At 51.0% G+C, this 25703-nt stretch overlaps 1 protein-coding gene and 1 non-coding gene across 3 annotated transcripts; one reads left to right on the top strand and one right to left on the bottom strand.

Annotated features, from left to right (window-relative positions):
* The first annotated feature begins 784 nt into the window (after positions 1–784).
* Positions 785–900, top strand: LOC128776059 (U5 spliceosomal RNA). The gene has a single exon (XR_008421012.1). It is a non-coding gene; the product is annotated as a U5 spliceosomal RNA (small nuclear RNA).
* A 10788-nt stretch (positions 901–11688) lies between these two features.
* KIAA2013 (KIAA2013 ortholog) lies at positions 11689–18838 on the bottom strand. Of its 2 annotated transcripts, XM_019461413.2 has the most exons (4): positions 17629–18838; positions 14478–14776; positions 13923–14402; positions 11689–12390 (listed from the first exon to the last, which is right to left on the bottom strand). In XM_019461413.2, exons 1-4 carry the CDS (start codon positions 18659–18661, stop codon positions 12373–12375), a joined length of 1830 nt encoding a protein of 609 aa, XP_019316958.1. In that variant the 5' UTR covers positions 18662–18838; the 3' UTR covers positions 11689–12372. The 2 variants fall into 2 exon arrangements, with proteins under 2 accessions (XP_019316958.1, XP_019316957.1); XM_019461412.2 differs by having other exon boundaries at positions 13923–14776; positions 17629–18837.
* Positions 18839–25703: the final 6865 nt, after the last annotated feature.

The following is a 25703-nucleotide window of genomic DNA, read 5'->3' as shown; positions in this document are numbered from 1 at the left end:
ATCACATACAGGCTCACTGAGGATGAAATGTCGGGGATACCTCTCTATCCTTGCAGCCCAGCACAGGATTTAACACGGTGCTCAGGAAATTGTCGTTGAGGGGCGCCTGGGTGACTCAGTTGGTTAAGCGTCCGACTTCGGCTCAGGTCATGATCTCACGGTTCGTGAATTTGAGCCCCAGTCGGGCTCTGTGCTAACAGCTCAGATCCTGGATCCTGCTTCAGATTCTGTCTGCCTTTCTCTCTGCCCCTCTGCTGCTTGTGCTCTCTCTCTCTCTCTCTCAAATATAAATAAACATTAAAAAAAATTTTTTTAAAGAACGTTGTTGAATGAATGAAGATAAATATTTTCAAGTTTTATTTTATTTTTATTATTTTACTTAAGTACAAAAGAAATTTTTGCTTGGAGTCAAAATTTATAAAAGATTTTTTCTGGTTGCACCAAAGCGTAAATCCTGACAATCTGGCCTCCGCTCTGCCCCCTGGTGGTAGCCTCAATCCCCGCAGGAAAACGAATACGCTGTTTAAGGCATTTCCGGGAACCGGGGCGTGACGACGTAGGTTCATTTGCATACCCAAGAGGCATTGCACACCGGGCAATTTCCGACTTAGAAATGACGAGATTTTCCTTTTGCGATTGAATTCTTTTTCCCCAAGAATAAGGCCGCTCCCACAGAATTGTCTGGGAGAACGACGAAAATCACTGGCTCTTTCGAGCAGAGAATCACCATCACTGAATTCGGGGTAACAGTTACCCGAGGAATGTGTGCGGGCAGCCCGAGAGCATACTCTGGTTTCTCTTCAGATCGCATAAATCTTTCGCCTTTTACTAAAGATTTCCGTGGAGAGGAACAATTCTGAGTTTTTAACCAATTTTTTGAGGCCTTGCGCTTGCAAGGCTACTCATGGTGTTTAAAAATAGACTAATTTGTTCTGTTGGGTTTTACTCATTACGCGTGCGCGTTTTGTTTGGGAAGTACAGTTGTAACTGCCCAGTTACGTGTTTCAGTGTTTTGTTTTTTTTTTTTCGTTATTTGTAACGTGCCTCTTTTTTGTGTCCACTTGCTCTACGTTTCCGTCTTTTTTGACACTCCTGGTGGGGCGGGGCGCTTACCTGCTTGGAAGAAGCTTCCGGTCTCCCGTGCGGGCCCCCGCCGGGCCTGCCAGGGCAGCGCTCCGCTACGGAAAACTAGAACCTTCTCGCAAGGTTTCCTGGTCTGCCCGCCTCCGAACCTTCACAGGCTGGAAACCACCAAACCCGGGCTTGTTCTCTGTTTCCGCCCTCGCGCGCGGAGGCGGGCGCAGAAGGTTGCTGAACAAAGAGCATCTGGTTAACCTGATCTGGCCCAGACTTCAGATAGCACTTTTTTTTTTTTTTTTTTTTTTTTAAGATGACTCTTGGGCATCTCTGTGTAGTCACACACACCTTTCGAGGCAAGGCCCGGCACCTTTCTGACTGTAAGCTTTTTAAAAGAACCTTAAACAATCGAAGCAATATTGGCTGCGTTTTCTTTTCTTTCCCTTTTTAAGCTTATTTATTTTTTGAGAGAGAGCGTGCGTGCAGGCGAGGGGCAGAGAAAGAGAGAGAGAGAGAGAGAGAGAGAGAGAGGGAGAGAGGGAGAGCATCCCAAGCAGGCTCCGCGCTGTCATCGCGGAGCCCTACTCAGGGCTGGAACTCCTGAACCCTGAGATCATGCATGACCTGAGCCGAAACCAAGAATCGGTCGCTTAGCCCAGTGAGCCATGCAGGTGCCCTGGCTGCTATTTCTAGGACATATTTAAAAGTATTGCTGTTGGGTTTGTTTTGTTTTGTTTTGTTTTGTTTTGTTTTGTTTCCTGATGAGGTAGTTAAAACTAGAGCCGGATCATTTGTGGAAAATTGGAGTGAGAAAGACCTTTGATGACGGTTATAATGGATTTGATAAAACTCAAGAGGAGGTGAATAACCACTTAGCTTTGTGGTCCCGCCTAGGTGCAAGGTAGGCTGGGAAATGTAGTCTTTCCCCTGGGCAGCCATGAGCCCTGCTAATGTGAGACCCATGGAGGGAGAAAGTGAATAAATACTACGAAAGGAAACTAGCAGTGTGTGCACCCAGATCCCAAAGTTGCACCCCATCCATCCCAAAGTTCCTTCCTTGCGTTTCTCCACCTCCCAGCCTCCTCCCAGTGGCCAGCTCTCCCTTGCTTGTGACTGTGGGATAGCCACCTCCCAGGGTCCTTTTGATGTCCCTTTGTGTAGATGACCCCCACCCAGGCTCAGGGTGCCTGAGGCAATTGCCCTAAGTCCAGCCCTGCTCTGCTGGTACCACCATTTGTCAGCAGGGAGACCCCTTGAGCCCCAGACTCAGGATTGCCCCCCCGAACTCAGGAAACTCCTAGAACCTTCTGCCTGTCCATTTCATCTCTTAGAAACTCACAAATTGCTGAAACGAGGAAAGAAACATTTGAGAACCATACCCGTCCAGATGAATCAGAAAGTGCCCGACAGGGGTGCCTGGGCGGCTCAGTTGGTTAAGCATCCGACTACAGCTCAGGTTTGGGAGTTCGAGTTCCGCATCAGGCTCTCTGCTGTCAGCACAGAGCCTGCTTCGGCTCCTGTCCCCCTCGCTCTCTGCCCCTCTCCCGCTGGTTTTCTTTTTCTCTAAATAAATAAACTAAAAAAGTGCCTACTGGGTATCTCAGATTCATTATAATATTAAAATCCCCCTCTAAATATTCATCCCAAACCCTATTAAAAGGAGCCTGCTTATCCCTGTTTAGGGAGTTCACAGTTTTGGAAAGTATTCCTCGAGGTCTCCTTATTTGCACAAGGAAAGTGACCCTGTGAGGCAGGCAACTCCACTCAGTGTAGTCTGGGTCTACAGCTCTCCAAGGAGCGGGCCCACGTTGGTCCAGTGACAGGTTCAAGCCCTGAGAGAGTCATTTTCCTTTCTTTCTCCCCAGCAAACCTTTCCTCACTTGGCAGCTCGGGTCAGTCAGCATTAAATGCTGGTGACCGGTGCTGTCCCTGGGCTCCGAGGACAGGGTTTCTATCAAAAGCAGGGCTTTTAAACGTGTGTGTTGTTCACCTTGGGCAAGGAACCACCCAGTGTAATGAGCACCCAAGCACCCAGATTACAGTCTCCAAAGGCCGGTTCCTGGTCAACGGAAGCGGGCTCCTTGGAGAAACAGAGATTCCAGGCAGGAGCCAGGAAATATACGCCCTCGCAGAGGTTCCCAAAAGCCCAAGGTGATATCAATGGGCCATCAAGAAGATTAATACATTCAAAGGATCAAAGCATCTCAAATATATTTAAATCTATGAGTTTATGAAAATACTAACACTCAACTGAGCTAACAGGTCACTATGATGATTGATTTTTGTGTCAGAGAGCTGGTAAATTACTCTTTACACGTGTCTAGAAGGGTGTTTCTTTTCCTATATATATATATATATATATATATATATATTTTTTTTTTTTTTTTTTAACGTTTATTTATTTTTGAGAGACAGAGTGCGAGCGGGGGAGAAGCAGAGAGAGGGGGAGACACAGAATCCGAAGCAGGCTCCAGGCTCTGAGCTGGCAGCACAGAGCCCAACATGGGGCTCGAACCCACGAACTATGAGATCACGACCTGAGCTGAAATCTGATGCTTAACCAACTGAGCCACCCCGGCACCCCCTGGAAGGGTGTTTCTGGAAGAGGTTAGTGTTTGAATACATAGTCTGAGTAGATTGACCTTCCAAATGAGTGGGCCTCACCTAACCCATTGAGGGGGCCTGAAAAGAACACAAGGGGAGAGGAAGGGCGGGTTTGCTCTTTTTGTCTTAGAGCTGGGACATCCATCTTCTGCCATTGGACATGGGCTCCTGGTCTTGGCCCTAATTTCCACTTACGCCACCGGCTTTCCTGGGTCTCCATCTGTAGGTGGCAGATCGTGGGACTTCCAGCCTCCATAATTCCGTGACCCAATTCCCATAATAAATCTCCTCTTACATCTATCTATTTATCCCCCATTTGGCCTACTTTGTGTATGCTAAACATGAGCCAACATTTTAAAGGTTTTTTTTTAAGTTTATTTATTTTGAGAAAGAGAGTGTGTAAGCAGGGGAGGGGCTGAGAGAAAGGAGAGAGAGAGAGAATCCCAAGCAGGCTCCACACTGTCAGTGCAGAGCCCAATGCGGGGCTAGAACCCATGAACCGTGAGATCATGACCTGAGCCGAAACCGAGTCGGATGCCTAACCAACTGAGCCATCCAGGCGCCCCAATAATTTTCAAATTAAAAAAATTTTTTTTTCAAGGATACCTGGGTGGCTCAGTCGGTTAAGCATCCGACTCTTAATTTCGGCTCAGGTCACGATCTCACAGTTTTGAGAGGTCGAGCCCCACGTTGGGCTCTGCACTGGCTTCCAGCAAAGCCTGCTTGGGATTCTCCCTCTCTCTCTCTGCCCCTCCCCCACTCAAACTGGTGCCCTCCCTCTCTCTCTCCCTCCCTCCCTCCCTCTCTCGGTGAATAAATAAACTTTAATAAATAAATTAATTTAAATTTTTTTAAATTTTATTTATTTTTTTTAAATTTTTTTTTAACATTTATTTTTGAGACAGAGAGAGACAGAGCATGAACGGGGGAGGGTCAGAGAGGGGGAGACACAGAATCTGAAACAGGCTCCAGGCTCCGAGCTGTCAGCACAGAGCCCAACACGGGGCTTGAACTCACGGACCGTGAGATCATGACCTGAGCCGAAGTCGGCCGCTTAACCGACTGAGCCATCCAGGCACCCCTAACTATATTTTTAAAACAAATTTGCGACTGGTAACCTGTGCTTCTTTATTAATAGACCAAATATTGGGATCTAGTAGCAAGTTTAATGACTACCATAATTTCAAAGGCACCATGAGGGGTGCCTGGGTGGCTCAGTCGGTTAAGCGTCCGACTCTTGGTTTCCGCTCAGGTCATGATCTCACAGTTCGTGGGTTCAAACCCTGCGTCGGGCTCAGCGCTGACAGTGCAGAGCCTGCTTGGGATTTCTCTGTCTCCCTCTCTCTCTGCCCCTCTTCAACTTGCACGGTCTCTGTCTCTCTCAAGATAAATAAATAAACTTAAACAAAATTCAAAGGCGCAACAGCCATGAGCAATTACTTCAAGATCTCTGCAACAACTATAACGGGGTCATGAATGCGTTCATTGTCATCTGTGACAATGACGTAAGTGCCAAAGTTAACCATGGGAGGGAATGCTAAATTTCAGCCAGAGGTTGGTGAAAATGAAACCTATCCAGGTTGGCAGACCCTCTGAATTCTGCCTGTGGACCCGGGGTTAGGAGCTCTGACCTCCATTCTTTTGCCTCCAGCTACTCAGTGCAAACCATCCGCTGTGTGGGTAGAAAGTTTTGAACTTATCAAAGCACGTTCACACACAGTCCTCTATTTAAGTGGGACTTCCCGACCATCTCCTGAAGTTGGAAGGTGCTATTAGACCCATTTTACAGGTGGGAACCTGGAGTCTAAACTCTTACCTCACTTATGGGAGGTTGCGCGATGATAATGACCGAGCTGGAGATGGAATCAGGTCCCCCAACTCCCAGCCCGCTGCCGACTCTTTTACATCCAGCTCTCCCTTCCCCAGAAATGCTGCCTAATTACCTTGCGGCCAAGTTCTATTTTGAGAGAATCCACAGCCTTCCTCCTGGGCTCGCCCGCCTCTGTTTTGTCATATGTCGGACACCCACAGAGCCGTCCCATGGAGTCCTATGGCGCTTGGGCAACCAGGAGCGATGTGAGCAGAGTGGTAATTGCCCTGCGGATGGGAGGTTGTCAATCCTGCGAGGCGCTGGCGACCTCCCTTTGACCTTTGGCAAGGCATCCTCTTTCACTCTGTCTCAGTTTCTACTTCTGTAAAACAGGGTGATAAACTGTCCTCCCTTGGTATCGGGGGAAGCCGTAAAGATTGGCTACAATTGTAACAGTAACGCGGGGAGAGGACGTGAGAGTCCATGGGAGGGAGCGTCACCTGTGATGCTGTCATTGCCATGAGTTAGGTCTGAGAGCCTACCCACCCTTGCCTTTCGAAGTCAAAGATCCGTGATGAGGGAGACACAGGCAAGAGAAATGTAGCTTAAATTAAATCTCCTTACAGCCTGCAGCTCGCGGATAGACACCTGAAACGTGCAGAACGTGACCTTGCTCAAGGAACTCATGGCTGCCTTACTTCCTTGATGTTTTAGTTTTATCAAAGACTAAAAGTAACCCTATCTCACCAGTAGCTAGCCCCTCGAGGTCCTTGAAAACCTTGCTTTCAAATTCCTCAGAGGGCGCCTGGGTGGCTCAGTCCGTTAAGTGTCCGACTTCAGCTCAGGTTGTGATCTCCCGGTTTGTGGGTTCGAGCCCCGTGTCGGGCTCTGTGCTGACAGCTCGGAGCCCGCTTCAGATTCTGTGTCTCATTCTCTCTGCCCCTCCCCCACTTGTGCTCTGCCTCTCTCTGTCTCTCAAAAATAAATGTAAAAAAAAATTTAAAAATTCCTTAGAGACCTACACTATCTCCCTCCCTCCACAAACCTAAAAATATACAATCAGTCACTCCTCACAACCCCAGTGCAGCTCTTTCTGCCCACGGATCCTGTCCCTGTGCTTTAATAAAATCACCTTTTTACACCAAAGACGTCTCAAGAATTCCTTCTTAGCCATTTTCTCAAGAACCCCATCACCATGGATCGATAAACCCCACCTCTCTTTACAGGAACCGGAGTATTACTGTCCTCTTGCCTCCCGAAATGTCCCCACCCATGTCTGTATACTTACTCATGCTTTGCCCACGACCTGGAAAGTCCTGTCCCATGCCTTAGCCTGGTGGACGCCCATCATCCCTCAGGTTCCAGCTTCCTCCAGGGAGCCACCCCTGATGCTCTAGCGGAGAGGTTCAGTGTGCCAGCCCCACGCTCCCACTCTCTGATCGCAGTGTAATTGGTTTCTTATCTGTCTGTCTCCCCTTCATACTGTGCATCCCCTGAGGTCAGGGACTCTATCTGTGTGGTCCCCTCCCTTTTCCGGGGCTCAGTGCCTTGTGGTCTCTGAGCTTCACTTGCCTCATCTGCAAAATGGGAATGAAACTTCCCCTGCAGGGCACCCTGGACCCAGGAGCTTTGCTGCCAAGCATCTATTTTTCCTCCTTCCTGATAAGAGTACCCCAAATTTCCTTTGAGAAACCACCTCTCTCCCAGTATCCTCTGTTCAGTGGCTGGAGATTGACCCCATCTCAGCTGAAGAGGTGGCCTGATTGGCCTAACCTAACGGACATATCCCTTGCAGCCTGGCCACAGCGATTGGCTGGGGGGTGGGTTGTCCATTGGGAGGTGAACCTCTGCACCGCGGGTGGGAACAGTGAGACTCAGACGCTGCTGACTTTGCTAGGAGGGCATCAGGCTTGGGATAACTGGGGTCATTTTGTTACCACAAAGGTAACTAGTCTGTGGATGGGAGCCAAGCTACAGGAAGCAGGGCTAAGAGCTGGGCCCTGCTGATGTCACTTGAGTTCTTGATCAAACCATTCCTGAACTCCTGCTGGACTACTCTGTGAACCAATACTTTTCCTTCTGTTTAAACCACTTATAATTAAAGTTTTCTGTCACTCGCAACCCCAAACACAAGGATTAAATGGCGTAATGCAGACAAATGCAATTCCACAAACATTCTTGGACCGTCTACCCCGTGCTAGTTTCTGGCCATCCCGAAATGAAAAGACAGAGGTAGCCACTGCCTTCACAAAACTTAAGTGCCAAGCACACAGATGTTCATCAAATGTAATCTTTCCCGCTTTGCCACCCAAGGGCCAGATGCATGGCCTTCTAGAAGATTCACAGTGAATATTTATTGAACCAAAAGATATATCCAAAGCTTCCGTTGGCCAAAGTCCGGAGGAGAGGCTCCCGGGAACCCGGAGAGCCAGACCGCCGATAGCTTGTTTCAGGTAAAGCAGTTTGCTGAGCCGGTGCCCAGCAGCCAAGATGACCCCACCGTCCCTGAGCCTCCTTTCTGCAGGGAGGGCGCCTGCACCACAGCAAATGGTGTGATCCACCCAATGGCCAGACTCTGAACCAGGCTTCAGAAGCTCAGACCACTGCCGCTTCCTGTGGTGGGTGGGGGAGGGTAAAAACAAGACCCCCGAGCTGGAGGTTATCTTGTTCGTTTTGAAGCCAGGCATCCTTTAAGAATCCGACGCAAGGGGCACCTGGGTGGCTCCGTCGGTTAAGCAACTGACTTCAGCTCTGGTCAGGATCTCGCAGTTCACGAGTTCGAGCCCTGGGTCGGGTTCTATGGGCTCTGTGCTGACAGCTCGGAGCCTGGAGCCTGCTTCAGATTCTGTGTCTCCCTCTGTCTGCCCCTCCCCCACTCATTCTCTCTCTCTCTCTCTCTCTCTCTCCCTCTCTCTCCCTCTCAAAAATAAATAAAAACATTTTTTTTAATTAAAAAAAAAGAATCTGAGGAAAGTTACAGAACGTCTCAAGAAAGAAAAAAAAAGTGCATACATTTGGCCATTCTGGGGTCCTTGGATCCAACGAAGCCAGGTTACAGATTCTGAGCAACAAAACCTCTAAGGTTTCTTCTTCATCTAAGACCCTGTGAATCTCTGTTTCTTGGTTTGTTTTCGCCTCCAAAAAGTTCCATTCCTCCACTGCAAGAACATGCCTGTCTTAGTCTGTTTGGGGTCTTATAACAGGGTGCCAGGGACTGGGGGCTTAGAAACAACAGGAAGGAGGACACCTGGGTGGCTCAGTCAGTCTGACTCTTGCTTTCAGCTCAGGTCATGATCTCACGGTTCGTGGGTTCAAGCCCCGCGTCAGGCTCTGCACTGACAGCGCGGAGCCTGCTTGGGATTCCCTCTCCCTCTCTCTCTGCCCCTCCCCCCAAAATAAATAAACTTTAAAACAAAAAAAATTTTTTTAATAATAAATACATTTTTGAAAAGAAAGGGAATGCAAGCTGGTGCAGCCACTCTGGAAAACAGTATGGAGGTTCCTCAAAAAATTAAAAATAAAACTACCCTACGACCCAGCAATCGCACTACTAGGTATTTATCCAAGGAATACACATGTGCTGTTTCGAAGGGACACATGCACCCCCATGGTTATAGCAGTGCTGTCGACAATAGCCAAAGTATGGAAAGAGCCCAAATGTCCATTGATGGATGAATGGATAAAGAAGATGTGGTTTATATAGATAATGGAGTATTACTCGGCAATCAAAAAGAATGAAATCTTGCCATTTGCAACTACGTGGATGGAACTGGAGGCTATTATGCTAAGTGAAATTAGTCAGAGAAAGACAAAAATCATATGACTTCACTCATATGAGGACTTCAAGAGACAAAACAGATGAACATAAGGGAAGGGAAACAAAAAGAATATAAAAACAGGGAGGAAATCATAGGAGACTCTTAAATATGGAGAACAAACTGAGGGTTACTGGAGGGGTTGTGAGCTAAATGGGTAACAGATAGTAAGGAATTTACTCCTGAAATCATTGTTGCACTACATGCTAATTTGGATGTAAATTTAAAAATAAATAAAGTAGTAATAAATCAATACATAATACATCTCTAAAAATTTTTTTTTTTTTTTTAAAGAAACAACAGGCAGGTGCTTCCCACAGTTCTGGGGGCTGGAAGTCCGGAATCGGGGACCAGCGCGTGCGTTCTGGTGAGCACCCCTTCTGGGCTGTTAGACGCCTGTTGTGGCCTCACCCCACACACAGGCGAGGACGAGGGTGCTCTCTGCGGTCTCTATTATTAGGGCAAGAATCCCATTTGGGAGGACTCCACCCTAATGACCTAGTCACCTCCCCCAGGGCTCCCTCTAAACACCATCACACTGGGGGTTAGGATTTCAACATGTGAATTTGGGGGACGGGGACACAGAGCAAAAGGTGGGCTGAGAGGAGGGGGGCTGTCAGGGTGTCCTGGAGAGGACGTGACCTCCAGTGATCCGTGAGCTGGCCCCAGGTGATCAGAGGCTCCTCACCCCTTCCCTGGCCCTGGATGTGGGATCTGAGTGCCTTTCCTGCTCCCAGAGTCTGCTCCAAGGGGACAGAACTATGATGGTGACTGAGCGCGTGTCTGAACCCAGGTAAGACCTCTGTAGAAGCTTTAATGTGTGGTAGGCGGGTGCTGGGATGCACTGGTCTTACAGCCCAAGACAAGACTCGTAGAGTAAGTTCCCTTCTTACTCCACCTGCTGCCTACCCCCCTGGAGTGGCCTGTCTCATTCTTTGGTCTCTCCCCGCCCTCTTGAACAGGGACCAGGTTCAGATGACTCCTAGGAAACTCCTAGGGGACTTGCAAATCAGCAGGGGCCCACGATGCAGGTTGGTTTTCAGGGAGCTAATACATGTCCATACCGAGCCCTCAGCTTTTGGGAAGTGCTAAGTAGCGTGAAATTAAATTTCCCATTCCAGGTTTCCACCCCTGAGAAAGCAGCTTGGTAAGATTCCAAGGGGATCCTAACCTCCTCCCGCAGAGGCCCGCGCGGATGTCCAGTAAGGGACCCGCAGTGAGTGCTCGACTCGAGCTGTAATTCACAAGGAGTTTATTGAAATTCTGGTTGTTCAGTCAGTCTTTCCGGGGCAGCAGGTACATGGGTTTGTTTTTACCGTTTAGGAGCCTCTAACAGGCCGAGTTCCAAGCCAAACAGAGGGGAGGAACATTAAGTGTGGCTCTTGTCAAGCAGCTTCCACCTTTTTTTTTTTTTTTTTTTAATGTTTATTTACTTTTGAGAGAGAGAGAGAGAGTGCCAACAGGGGAGGGGCAGAGAGAGAGGGAGACACAGAATCTAAAACACGCTCCAGGCTCCGAGCTGTCAGCACAGAGCCCGCCGCGGGGCTCAAACACCAACCTTGAGATCACGACCTGAGCCAAAGTCGGACGCTTAACGGACTGAGCCACCCAGGCTCCCCAAGCAGCTTCTACTCTAACGAAACAACTGGAGGGCCCGTCACACCGTAAACCACATCCAGCTGCACCCCGTGAGATTCCTGCTTCCCTAAATGGGTAGGCCAGCCAATGACCCACGGCTGGACGAGGAAGGCACTTCGTCCAGAGCACAAGGGGAAGGTGGGTGGAGCCAGGACAACTCATGGTAGGGGTGGAGATACAGGTTTCCTTTCCCTCCCAGCATGCCATTGTGAGCATCATTCTGCTGGTGGCGAGCAGACCAAGCTTCGCAGGGAGTCATGCTGCAGCACCCACAACGCTGTGCCCACGGCCTCCCAAGGCGGGCTGCCAGGCCTAGCTCAAGTCGCTTTCTGGTCCTGGGCCCAGCCCCATTCTCCTCCCCACCAGGCAGGGTCATCAGATCCTGCAACCACCACCAACGGGCAGAAGGCCATCGGGGTGTTTTCCTGCTGCCCAGCCCTGTGGCTGGCAACACCCAGGACAGACAAATCTAGGCTGTTTAGGGCAGGTGGGGGAGAGGCACGGCAGCAGGGAAGGGGCCGGGCTGACGCTCCTCAATCCGCCCGCTCTGCCGGGTGACCTGGCGAACCAACCCTCCCCCCAAGTGGATCAGCGTCTTCTCAAGAGGAGTAGTAGATGTGGGGGGGAATCAGCCATCCCCAAAGGGCTGGGCAGCCCATCTGCTTCAGACACTACCTGAAAGTCAACTGATGGAGGAAGATACGCTGTCTCCAGAGGTTTCAAACCACACACAAACCGATCATGGAAGTTTGAAAGAGATTTATTTAAAAACAGAACAAAAAAAAAAAAGCTTTGGTATTTCAAAACCCAACAATCATCAACCCCTAGAAAGTTAAATACCTCCCCCTAAAGCCCAGAAGTACAAAAGCACAGATCTCCACAGGCTCATGGTAAGAAAGAGACGATGTGCAAACCGGGGAGGACCCGAGACCCACGCTCTCCACGCAGGCGCAGGTGCAGGCGGCAGGGCCTCCGGATGCCCCCCCGGGGGCGGCGTAGGTCGGAAATCCCCGCCCGAGATTCACTGTCTGAAGGGGGTGCGAAAAGCATCCGGCAAAATCTCAACAACAATAAATTAAAAATTCAGTCAAGAAAGAACACATTAAATTAGGAATAGAACACAACTTCTCCTAGACAGGTCTTTTCAAAAGAGGCTCTGTTTCCTGGGACAGAAGAAGGGGGGAAAGCAGAAGGAGTGAGTTCAATTTCAAGTATTTTCCATACAGGTTCATTTTATTGAGTCGAAAGCTTACAAAAAGTCCACCGGCCCTCCCCTCCCGCTCCCCGATGCAGACTCCTGAACATCCACATGCACTCTGCGTCACTGGCGTCCCCAACAAGGCACAAAAGGGTGGGTGCGTTCGAAGGATCCCCTGTTCGTGCAGCAGGACTTTCGGTGCTGGGTGTCTTGTGCAGATGGGACTTCACTCAGACACTGGGATCTTCCTGTTCAATTAACAAAACAAGTTGTTATTGTTCACCACCAACCCCGTGGAAGCTACAGAAATCTCACGCGGGGCAGGTGACGGGGACGCCCCTGGTGGCATCCCGCCCGGGCGATGATCCGGCTCTGCAGACACTGTGGCCCAGGGATGCGCTAGAGCCACCGTGGGGTTGGTGGCCCGGACACCTCCTCGGGCTGACGCAGTGTTCGCTGGGCTCTGCTCTGGCGGGACCCCGGCTCGAGCGCGAGTCAACTGAGGGCCACAGGGTAGCACCCCAAAATTAGGGGTCTGGCCTGTCCCCTGGATCGGGCGGGGAACCGGGGGCAGATGGGTATACGGCAGATTAAGAGCAGAGAAGCCGACCAGGCAGCAGGGAGGAGCAGCCTGCCGGCTTAACAGAGGCCGTCAGACCCACGCATTGCAAACGGAGCACCTGTTTTGTTACAGCTCGCCCCGTTTCTCTTTCATCTGACCTTCCATTTGTTCTCCAAGCTCCAGGCTCAGACCTGCTGCCCACCCTGCTCCCATCCCACTCCGTCAGGGCTGAGAGCTGCTTCTTCTCAAGTCCTGGCCTTGGGCCAGAAACTAGAAACCAGAAGGCACAAAGCCCTCTGTGGAGGTGAGGAGGCATTTCTCCGGAGCTGGCCCAGGCTCCTCAACTGCTCGGGAGCACAGACCCAGAGCTCTTGAATCTATCTCTGCACATGCTAGTGCGACAAGAGGAGGAGAGAAAGGGAAGCGAGCCCCGCTCCCTCTGGAGAACTTCCTCCTGTGACTGCCAGCGATGGGCTTCCTTCTGTTCCCTGTCCCGGGGAATCCTGGCAGCAACGGAGCATGGAGCACTGGGTGGGGGGGCGGAAGGGGCGGCCTCCCCTGGGACTGAGCCTGATCCCCAAGACACATTCCTGATGAGAGTCTCACAGCGACCGTGCTCAAAGTCACGGCTTCCTGGGGGCCAAGGTGTTTGAGGAAATGAGGAATGACCTTGCCTTGTGCTAACGAGATGGCCACCTGAGCTGGCCCAGAGCGAGAGGCACGAGCAGGCCCTCAGGAGGGAGCGCAGGGGGCTCACCTGAGGCTTAGATAGCAGTTTCCGGTCTATCTAGGGGCTTGTTGCAATTATTATTTTAAGTCTAGTTATTTATCTTGAGGGAGGGGGGCGCATGCAAGCTGGGGAAGGGCAGAGAGAAGGAGACAGAGAGAATCCCAAGCAGGCTCCACGCTGTCATTGCAGAGCCCGACGCGGGGCTCGATCTCGTGAACCGTGCGATCATGGCCGGAGCCAGAATCAAGAGTCGGACGCTTAACCGACTGAGCCACCCGGGCGCCCCACTGCTGTCCCTCCCTACGGTCTCCTCTCAGAAGTCGCTTTCTGACAGCCTCTGCAAACACGCTCACTCCTGTCTGTGTTGCGGGCTGAGGGTACTGGCTTAGGAGGACACCCCATTGCCGCCCAGGCCTCTCCCGTCCCGGTCTGAGGCTAGAACACGAGGCCGGGGCCTCAGGCCCTGGAGACCCCGGGGGGCTTTATACCTTACTCCTGAAGAGGGGCTTGGCCCCAGGCCCACAGTACTCGTTGTAGATGAGCTTGAAGAGGAAGAGGTGGAAGAGGGTGATGAGCGAGGCCACGCTGAACCAGAAGAGGAAGGGCAGCCCGGGGTCCTGCTGGGCCATGTGCTCGTCGTGGGCCAAGATGGCCTTGAGGTGCAGCGTGTGGCGCAGGTCCTGCAGGTGCGTGAGGTCGGTGGAGATATAGAGCAGCGGCGTGATGGGCTGCGTCACCATGACCGGGAAGGTGTGGCCCTGGGGCGCCGAGGTCAGCTCCACGGGCTCCTCCAGGCAGCCGGCCTCACAGGCGTAGATCCTGACGGGCTGGCCGCGGGCCTCCACGGACACGTGCAGGTACGGCTTGCCCTCGGGGTCCGCGAGCACGGCTAGGTCGATGTGGTCGTTCTTGTAGCGGATGCCGCGCAGGGCGTAGCTGTTGTGCAGCACGTCGGGGTCGGCCTGGAACTGGAGGTGGTTCTCGGTGAACTGCAGCCCCCCGAAGCTCAGCACCATGCCCTGCAGGATGCCTGGGGCGCCCACCTTCACCAGCCCCTTGCAGCCGCGCTTCTGCAGGGTCAGCTTCCACAGGTCAGAGAGCTGCAGGATCTGCTGGACGGACGACAGCCGGCCCGGCCACAGGTTCTCGGCGTGCATGGTGGCGTGGCCGCTGAAGCAGTGATCTTCGTAGTTGAGCGTCGACTCCATCTGGTCGCGCTCCCTGTGGCTCAGGCTGGGGTTGAGCAGCGGGGCTGGCGAGCAGGAGAGCATGTAGTACAGCGTCAGGTTCACGGTCAGGCCAGACGGGGTGTGGGCGTCCGTGATCTTCTTCATCTCCACACCTGAAACGCCACAAAGGTTGCACGTTAAGCGGGGACGGCCCGGCCGGGAAGATGAGGTTCTGAAGGGAAGAGCGGGAGCGACGGAAATGGCAGCTCCGGCCTCCCCTGAGCTCTGGCTCCCTCACATGACCAACTTGACCCGGTGGGCCTGAAGCCTAAAATCCTGTTCAAAGCGGGGCCTCCCGGGGCACCTGGGTGGCTCGGTGAGTTGGACGTCCAACTTCGGCTCGGGTCCTGATCTCAGGGTTCGTGAGTTCAGGCCCCGCATCAGGCACCACTGTCAGTGCATAGCCTGCTTTGGATCCGTAGTCCTAACCCCCCACTCCCACCCCTCCCCACTCGCACTCTCCCTCAAAAATAAGTAAACATTAAATCCTATACATAATAACATAAATAACGTAATAAACATAAATCCTGCCAGCGCCCAGAAGAACACAGACGTGGCCGGGACATGGTGCCGGTTGAAGAGTCCAGCACGCCCCACGCCCCCCTGCCCTCTGCCTCCGGAACACCGTCATCAGCGCTCTGGCCCATCCTGGGTTGCTCCTTGCCATCATCCTGTGCTCCAGTCCTGGAGCTTTAAATAACATCTGAACACCGGATCTCCCAAATCCGTATGAATTCTAGACTCAGAACAGCTAACTGCCCATTTGGGGTCTCCACCCAGACGCCTGACAGGCATTTGGGACCTGACGTGCTCTAAGTTCTTCCAGCCCCAAAGCAATCCTTCCACAAATTATCTCCAGACACTTGCTCGAGGGCTCCCCACAAATTCAGGAGTCACCCTCCAGTTCTCACGCCCCACGCCCAGTCCGTGCAAAGTCCCGGTGGCACCACTTCTGAAAGTATCAGAAGCCATCCACTTCTGTCTCCACGGCCACAACTCAGGTGCCAGCCACCCTCCTCTTTCACCTCAGCTCCTGCAAAATCCTCTCATCTGGTCTTCATGTCCCACTTTTGTCCCTTATAGTCTAGATTCTGGATAGAACAGCCAGGGGATCCTGAAAAATGTACATCCGACAGTTGTCTCTGCTCTCCCTTCCACCCCACTTAGAACCAAATTCACAGTCGTCACCACGGTCTACAAGAGCCTTCAGGATCTGGCTACCTCGACCCCTTCCTGGCTTGCTACCCACAAGCCACCCTGGCCTCTCAACCAAACCTGCTCTTGTCTTAGGGCCTCTGACTTGCCAGCTCCCTCTAGATCATCACATGGTCAGTTTCTTGCTATTCAGGTCTTAGCTTAAGTGCTTCCTCCTTGGAAAGGCCTCCCCAACAACTGGAGCTAAACAGAGGCCCCCACCCCACTCCGAACCCCACCCAGTCATCCTCAATCACATACTTTTAATTTTTCTCTACGGAACTTTTAAAATGTTTTTTTAAGTTTATTTTGAGAGAGAGAGAGATTGCACAAGCGCTATTGGAGACAGAGAGAGAGAGAGAGAGAGAGAGAGAGAGAGAGAATCCCAAGGAGGCTCCTCACTGTCAGCACAGAGCCTGACACAAGAAATCAAGGGCTGGCTGGTTTAACTGACTGAGCCACCCAGGCGCCCCGCTCTATGGAACTTCGTATTCTAAAGAGCAATCTGGCTTATTTATTCAGACTTTCACTTTTCTACTATTGTCTTCCTCCCATCCAGAATTTAAGCAAGCACCATGAAACAGGCGCTTTGTTCCGGTCACTTCTCTATCCGTCGTATGGAGCACAGTCCCTGGCAGGATTCGATCAATACTTGCTGAACGAGTGAAACACACTTTGAGCAACTAAATACAAGGATTTAGACAACGAGCACCCTGGAAACCAAAATCTCTCTCTCACCTAGAATAGGATTTCCTTTACTTCAACAGTCTTTAGGGGAAGGAAGTTTTTATTTGGTGGGTGCATTCCACCTGCTGGAGAGGTTCCATCCCCTTCCAGTCAATGGAGCACATGACCCCTGATCTCAGTGTTGTTGAGTTCAAGCCCCACGAACCGCAGAGGTCACTTTAAAAAAAAAGGCGGGGGGGGGGGGGGCCTGGGTGGCTCAGGCGGTTAAACATCCCACTCGATTTCAGCTCATCATGACCTCATGGTTCATGAGTTTGAGCCCCACTGTGGGACTCCATGCTGACTGTGCAGAGCCTGCTTGGGATTCTCTCTCTGCCCCTCCCCTGCTCATATGCTCTCTCGATCTCTCTCTCAAAATACACTTTAAAAGGGCGGGGTGGGGAGGGATGCCTGGGTGGTTGAGTCGGTTAAGCATCTGGCTTTGCATCAGGTCGTGATCTCACAGTCCGTGAGTTCGAGCCCTGCATTGGGCTCTCTGCTATCAGTGCAGAGACCCTCTGCAGACCCTCTCCCGCTTGCATTCTGCCTCTCTCAAAAATAAACACGTAAAAAAAAAAAAAAAAAAAAAAAAAAAAAAAAAGCGCATGCCTGTCACCAGCCAGACTGTGAGGGACTGAGGAAAGAAAGAATCTGGGGACCCGCCAGGCCCTTCTGCCTGATTTATCCTCTACAAGCTGACCCCCAAAACCACTCTCCAAATCAGGCCTCATTTATGAGGACAAAGAACAGTAAGGCCTGTCTTTTACGCTCATTCCTTCCTCGGACTCACAGAAGCCCTCTGAGGTGCTCCTGTTATTACTGAACACAAGCCCACGGAGATCAGTAAACTGGTCCCACGTCGCTCGCACAAATACCAAGCGGTGGAGCAGAGTCAGCCCAGGTCAATGGCCAAGCTCCCTTTCACCACCCCCACTGCTCCCCTTCAGGGTCAACTCTGCAGACTTTAGTGGGGCATCTCCAGGGTGGGCCGCGGAGGCCCGGGTGTAAGGTGTGCACTGTGGCCCAAGAACTGGCCAGGCCTCACCTGGGCTGAAGAGCTGAGCCCAGAGGCGCTGGTGGTCCTGAAGCAGCTCAGCCGCTGGCATCTCCAAGAGCTCCAGCATTTCCTTCCGTGCCAAATCCTGGACCACCTTGAGCTCCTTGGCTGCTTTGTTTTTGAGCACCTGGGGGTTAATAGGGCCTGAAACATGCACCACCCACAACACTGTCTCGTCCAGTTGTGTCTTGGGAGCCACCTGGAGCCGGTTCACTAGCTTCTTGGCCGCCACCACCACCAGGTGCACCAGCCCCGTGGGAAAAGGCGGGGACCGGCCCGAGTAGAGGAGGAACTGATGATCTCCCACCTTCTCCAGGGTACTGGTGAAGGCTCTGGGGACCGGGCCGGCAGTGGGCCCCACAGTCTGCAGCGCGGCCACCCTCTCCGTGGGATTGTTGAGCTGGATACGCTGCAGATAGACGTGGGGTCGGCCCCGGTGCGCCAGAAAGTCCTCTTGCAGCAGCACGCAGTCGCGGCCGGATCCCGTGACGAGGCCGGAGGCCGAGGCGGGTCCGGGGACGGCGGCCGCAGGGCCGGGGCCTGAGGTCCCAAGCTGCAGGCAACGCACTCGGCGCAGCAGCCCTTCACGCAGCAACAGTACTGACTCTCCGGCTTCGGAGAGCGCACTCAGCGGTCGCAGCTGCACGAAGGGCACGAAGTCCGGCGCCACGGCGGGCTCTCGCTCTCCAGGAGTCACCCACAGCCGGTTGGCGGCCACGTCCAGTGCCAGGAAGCCGTTGGCCACCAGGGCCGGCACTCCAGGGCCCAGTGGGACAGCCTCGCCGCGCTCCCGCAGGCCGCGCCAGGCGCGGGTGGCCGCCTCCAGGCAGGCGGAGGACTCGGCGGCGCCCGGCTCGCCGCGGGACCAGGGCAGCAGGTGCAGGCCGCCCGCGGCCCGCCGCGCCCCGGAGCCGGCGAACCACAGAAGCAGCAGCAGGAGGCCGAGCAGGCAGAGTAGGCGGCGGGCCCAGCTGCTCGACAGCAGTCCCGGCAGCCCCTTAAGCCGCTGCTGCAGCCACATCGGGCCGCCAGGCGCGGCGCGGGGGCGGCCGCCGGGCCCGCCGCCCAGCCCACCGGCCCGGCCGCCCGCGCCTCACTCCCCGGCCCGGACCGCGGCGCCCACCCCGGCCCCTGCCGCAGCCGCCGCAGCAGCAGCCACCGCTGCTTCCTCCTCCCTCTCGGTTGCCACCGGCCGTCAAACAACCCCGGCCGTCAAGCGCCGCCGAGTCTTTTGCGACACAAGGGGAGGGAAAGGGCGGAGGGAAGAGACAGGGGCGGGTCGGAGAGAAGGGGGCGGAGCCTCGGCGAGGAACTGACGGGAGTCGCAGGGGCTGGACCACCCGTTCCCCCGCTGATAGAGCGAAGTCAAAGAGACGGCTGGGGTCGGGGGGGGGGGGGGGGGGGGGGGGGGGGGGGGAGGCGTGAGAGCGTCCAACTTACTTGAAAAAAAAACACTGAGCCAGCCAAACTGAACACGTGTTGGGCCCCATTTGCTACTGATGGTTTCAACAGCCCTACGATTTAAAAAAAAAAAAAAAAAAAAAATTAACTTTTGTTTAACTTTTGTGTAAAAATGACGATTTTCCCTGCAAAAAAACCCTTAGTACAGGGAAGAAAGAGAGAGAAGAAAGAAAGAAAAGAAAGAGAGAAGAAAGAAAGAAGCCACCGTAAACTAGACTTTATACAAAATATTTTGTTGCCAACTCTTCCAGATCAGCATATGGAGACACGAATCCCGCCCAGGACTGTCTCATTTCTCTGCCACACCACGTCAGCTTGATGTCACCCTGAGTTTTAACTTATTAAATAACATAAAACACTAAAGTCTCATTATTTGAAAATGACTTTAAATTGTGAATCATCCATGCAGAAGAGAAATTTTGCTTTGTTTCTAAGGGAAAAAATTCAATATGAGCACAGGGGAGGACAATGGAGCAATTGTTTCCACTTTGGTTTCAGGACATTCCAAAGTCAGACAGTGCTTCTCAGTTGCTGAAAATTTTAAACGGTCATTTGAGGTGGCTTCTTGTGGGCTGTGAGCAGGCATGTTTGCAGAGTTGGGAATGCCAGCACCCCGTGAGAAGGTGCCTGTCCAGGTGATCCTGCAAGTATGCTTACCTTTTTTTTTTTTTTCCCAAGGCTATTATCAAAGCATAAACACAACTGTTTTTTTAATAGTTTATTTATTTATAATGTGTATTTTTTTAATTTAATTTTTTATTTTTAAAAATTTACATCCAAATTAGCATATAGTGCAACAATGATTTCAGGAGTAGATTCCCTAGTGCCCCTTACCCATTTAGCTCATCCCGCCTCCCACAACCCTTCCAGCAACCCTCAGTTTGTTCTCCATATTTATGAGGTCTCTTCTGTTTTGTCCCCCTCCGTGTTTTTTATATTCTTTTTGTTTCCCTTCCCTTATGTTCATCTGTTTTGTCTCTTAAAGTCCTCATATGAGTGAAGTCATATGATTTTTGTCTTTCTCTGACTAATTTCACTTAGCATAATAGCCTCCATTTCCATCCACGTAGTTGCAAATGGCAAGATTTCATTCTTTTTGATTGCCGAGTAATAGTCTACTGTGTATATATATATATGACATTTTCTTTATCCATTCATCCATTGATGGACATTTGGGCTCTTTCCATCCTTTGGCTATTGTTGATAGTGCTGCTATAAACATGGGGGGTGCATGTGTCCCTTCGAAACAGCACACCTGTATCCCGTGGATAAATGGCTAGTAGCGCAATTGCTGGGTCGTAGGGTAGTTCTCTTTTTAGTTTTTTGAAGAACCTTCATACTGTTTTCCAGAGTGGCTGCATCAGCTTGCATTCCCAATTGTGTATTTATTTTTGAGACAGAGACAGAGCATGAGCAGGGCAGGGGCAAAGAGAGAGACACACACAGAATCCAAAGCACAGAGCCCAATCTCAGCACAGATCACAATCTCAGCACAGAGCCCAACGCTGGGCTCGAACCCATGAAGTATGAGATCATGACCTGAATCAAAGTTGGATGCTTAACCAACTGAGCCACCCAGGCACCCCTATTTATTTTATTTATTTTTTAGGAATTTCTACACCCAACATGGGACTTGAACTCAGGACCCCAAGATCAAGAGTCACATGCTCCTCTTTTTTTCTTTTTAATGTTTGTTTATTTATTTATTTATTTATTTATTTATTTATTTATTTATGTTTGAGAGAGAGACAGAGTGTGAGCAGGGGAGGGGCAGAGAGAGAGGGAGACACAGAATCCAAAGCAGGCTCTAGGCTCTGAGCTGTCAGCACAGAGCCCGATGCAAGGCTCACACTCACAAGCTGTGAGATCATGACCTGAGCCGAAGTCAGACGCTTAACTGACTGAGCCACCCAGGCACCCCTCCTCTTTTTTTTCTTTTTAAGTTTACTTATTTATTTATTATTTATTTATGTTGGGGAGAGCACAAGTGGTGGAGGGGCAGAGAGAGGTGGACAGAGGGTGCTGCCCCATATGGAGCTTTAACTCACAAACCATGAGATCAGGACCTGAGCCAAAGTCCTCAACTGACTGAGCCACCCAGGCTCTCCAAGAATCACATGCCCTTCTGACCGAGCCAGACAGGCAGCCCCATAAACACAATTCTTAATTCTCACCTGGAGTTCACAAACCCCACAGTATATGTTCATGAATGTACAGGAATCCATGACCTACAGTTAGAAAGACAGGATCCGTTCAACCCCTTCGAGAAGGCAGAAGTACCTGGGCGGCACAGTGTGGTGAGAACAAAGGACTGGACCAGGCTTGATTCTACCTGTGAAATGGGGATGACTAGAGAATCTGCCTCGTATGTTTTTTTTTTTCCCTAAAGAGTTTTTATTTTTAAGCAATCTCTACACCCAACATGGAGCTCGAACTCACAATCCATAGATCAAGAGTGGCACACCTTACCGACTGAGACAGCCAGGAACCCCTGTGTCTTACATTTTTGAGGCATAATTGAGTCAATGCAGGCAAGGTATGCAAGGCGCATGACACATCGTGAGTGTTCAGTAAATGTAAAGCCACATAATTATTTTGGCTATTACAAACAACTATGTAATAGACATCCATCTTGGCCTACTTACATGAATGTTTCAGGGGGAGCGATTCCTGGAAGCAGATTCCTGGGTCAAAGGGGAGCCTCATTATTTGTGCTCGTAACTCCCTTGCCACTCTCAACACTCCCCCCATCCCCAATCACCCACCCTCCCCACTTCCCACCCGTACAGGGGAATCACAGCCCTGGGTAAGCAACAGAGCTACAACAAAGCCAGGAGTCAAGAGAGAGGACCCTGACATCAGGCTCTCTGGGCTTCAAATCTCTTGGCCTTACCCCTTGCTAGCAAGTCACCTAACTTCCCTGGGCTTCTCCCTCCATAAAATGGGGATTATAAAATAGAGTAGGAGGGACGCCTGGGTGGCTTGGTCGGTTGAGTGTCTGACTTCAGCTCAGGTCATGATCTCACAGTCCGTGAGTTCGAGCCCCGCGTCGGGCTCTATGCTGACAGCTTGGAGCCTGGAGCCTGCTTCGGATTCTGTGTCTCCCTCTCTCTCTGCCCCTCCCCTGTTCATGCTCTGTCTCTCTGTGTCTCAAAAATAAATAAACGTTAAAAAATAGAGTAGGACTGGGGGTCCTGGGTGGCTCGGTCGGTAAAGCATTCGACTCTTGATTTTGGCTCAGGTCATGATCTCAAAGTTCCTGAGATTGAGCCCTGCATCGGGCTCTATACTGACAGCACAGAGCCTGCTTGGGATTCTCTCTCTCCCTCTCTCTGCCCGTCTCCCTCCTGTTGTCTCTCTCTCAAAATAAAGAAATAAACATTAAAAAAAAAAATAAAACACAGTAGGGCTGCTCTGAGACTTAAGAGACACAAGCATGTGAAACATTTCACATACTTCCTGGCTTAAAATAACCATTCAGTATTTATTTTTGCCAGGAAACAAGAAACACACATACATGATCCAAAATTCTAAATGTGCTATAAGGTGATGGGTGAAGTCTTCCTCTCTCGGGGCCCCAATTCATCCGTTCCTTTCCCTAGACTCAATTACTGCTGTTTTCCATTCGCAGAAATTGGAGCATGTAATATACACTTGTATCTCTCTATTTTCACTTAAGGGAACAGCTTGGAAATCCTATTAATAATTATAATAATAATTATTATTGTTTAAGTAGGCTTTACACCCAGCACAGAGCCCACCTCGGGGCTTGAACTCACAACCCTAAGATAAGACCTGAGCTGAGATCAAGAGTCAGATGCTTAGCTGACTGAGGCACCCAGGTACCCCACCATCATTATTATTATTAAGGGGGCTAAATGCCAGTGGGACTAGATGATGGGTATAAAGGCAGAGGGGGGCTGAGGGCCGGCTGGCAGCCATCCAACTTCAGCTCAGGTCATGATCTCACGGTTTGTGAGTTCAAGCCCCACATCAGGCTTGGCGCTTGACAGCGTGGAACCTGCTTGGGATTCTCTGTCTGCCCCTCCCCCCCCCCCAGCCCCTCCCCTGCTCACGCGTGCACGTTCTCTTTCTCAAAATAAGAAAATAAACTTAAAAGGAGAAGAAGAAGAAGAAGAAGAAGAAGAAGAAGAAGAAGAAGAAGAAAAGAAGAAGAAGAAGAAGAAGAAGAAGAAGAAGAAGAAGAAGAAGAAGAAGAAGAAGGAGGAGGAGGAGGAGGAGAAGGCGGCGATGACAATGGAGATGAGAAGAGCAGCCCCTACCCCTTGGCACCAGAGAACCGCCCTCCAGGCCAGGTGTCCTTTCTGCACCTTCTCAGGAAAGCTGAATCCTGTGCCTTTAAATGTGCACAACACGTGTAGCACGTACCAGCAGTAACATCTGGGCAGCAGCCACCACTGGTTAAGGAGACAGGCTCTACTTTTGGATGAAGTTTGGACCAGGTTCAAGTTCTAGCAATTTGGCAAAGGGAGCAGGAAATAGATACGGAAGGAATGGAAGGCAGGCTGCACCGGGGTGAATCCTTTCTCCAGAGGAGGCCAGCAGCCTCCCAGATTGATTCCCTCTCCTGATTTACAATGACTCTGGGCCCGTGGACCAGGGGAACCCCGCTGCCCAAGGACTTTTTCTGTCCAAAGTACGTGACCGTTGTGACCATTGAGGTTCTCCTTGGGTCCCGGCAAATGGAGAGTTAGAACCAGGTTCTAAAGCCACCTCCCTTACTGTGGTCCCACACCAGCTGGGTGATGTCGAGCAGGGTCCCTTCACTTACACTAGCTGGGTGATGTCGAGCAGGGTCCCTTCACTTCTCTGGGCCTCAGTTTCCATATTTCACAAATAGGATACTGCCTAACTCACAAGGCTGTTGTGAACACAGAATGAGAAAGAACTTTGAAAATTGAACCAGGCAACATACATTCATTCTCCATCCCTCTGCCCATCCCTCCATTTCCTTCTTGAAAGATCTGGAATTTCAGTCTGTATTCTCCTGAATTCAAAAACATCCGGTGGATTCTGGCACCAAATCCTGTCTCCAGCTGCAGAAACTCCCCGCCTGCCAGGGGTCCCAGCTGGGAGATAGAAAATCTGGATCGCACCCACACCTCTTCCCTTTACTTGCCTTGTGACCTTGAGCTGGCTACTGGGTCCCTCCGTGCTCCCTTCTACCATCTGTACAGTGAGTAAATCTCTGTACGATGAGATGAGCTCCAAGGTGCCCAGGGATTGTACCCATTTTCTAACAATAACATGTGTTGGTTTTGTTTGGGTTGTACAAATAGGATATATTAATTGCATGAAAAATTATAAAAGCAATGAAAAATATAAATAAGAAAATAAAAGTAGGGATGCCTGGGTGGCTCAGTTGGTTAAGCATCCGCGTCCGACTTGTGATCTCAGCTTAGGTCTTGATCTCAGGGTTGTGAGTTCAAGCCCTGTGTTAGGCTCCGTGCTGGGCGTGGAAGCTGCTTATAAATTAAATAAATAAATCTACCAGGAAATAATATATGTAATATATAATATATAACTATACATATATACAATCCCACACCTGGATACATTTGCCTGTCATTTGCTTCTGGCATTGTCTCTATTGTATTCACGAGAGTGTATTTTTACTGAGTGGGGTCATATTGTATGCCCACTGACATTGATAGAGTATTTCCCTTGCTGGAGCAGTCTTAGGGTATTGATCTCTCTTTTCCCCAGGACCTATGCATGGCCTACTCTGTTGTTCATTAATGTTTTTTTTTTTGTTTTTTTGTTTTTTTTTTATTTATTTTTGAGACAGAGAGAGACAGAGCATGAACGGGGGAGGGGCAGAGAGAGAGGGAGACACAGAATCGGAAGCAGGCTCCAGGCTCTGAGCCATCAGCCCAGAGCCCGATGCGGGGCTCGAACTCACGAACTGCGAGATCGTGACCTGAGCCGAAGTCAGACGCTTAACCGACTGAGCCACCCAGGCGCCCCTAATTTTTTTTAATGTTTTTTTTTTTTTTTTTTTTTTTGAGACAGAGAGAGACAGAGCATGAACGGGGGAGGGGCAGAGAGAGAGGGAGTCTGTTGTTCATTAACATCCAAGACATGCCTCTTCCAGCCACCCTTTGCCCCTCCAGGGTTTGGAGGGGGGGCCTGCCGCACCCAGAGTTGCACCCAACCACCCACGCCTCTGGAGCTTACTCTGCGGGAAAGAGGCTCCCCGATCTGTCTGAGGGCTTCTTCCTAGGAAGGGAGGATGCCTTTCTTTCCCCAGACTTGGATGCCCCTGGCTGACATCTGTGCCAGGAGCCCTTGGAGGTCCTAAACTAACTCCCACTAAACTAACTAAACTCTCTTCCTTCCTTCCTTCCTTCCTTCCTTGCTTGCTTCCTTTTCTTTCATTCACTCACTTAACACGGCGACTTCAGAGCAAGACCTTTCTTGGCTTAGAGGTTCTGTTTGCCGCCCAGGGACTTAAAGGCGGATTAAGTGATTTCCTTTTTTGGTGAATGGTGATGCACTTTCTGCATTTCCAGCAGCCAGGGGTGGGGTCTCTCCAGGGGTGTGGAGGGCCCTGACCGCCCCGAACACCCCCGTATCCCCCG

This window comes from Panthera pardus, unplaced genomic scaffold, assembly GCF_024362965.1.
Source record: "Panthera pardus isolate Hobbes unplaced genomic scaffold, ASM2436296v1 HiC_scaffold_11, whole genome shotgun sequence".
NCBI lineage: Eukaryota > Metazoa > Chordata > Mammalia > Carnivora > Felidae > Panthera > Panthera pardus.
Note: the sequence above shows the minus strand (reverse complement) of the source record. Positions and strands in the feature narration are given on the sequence as shown.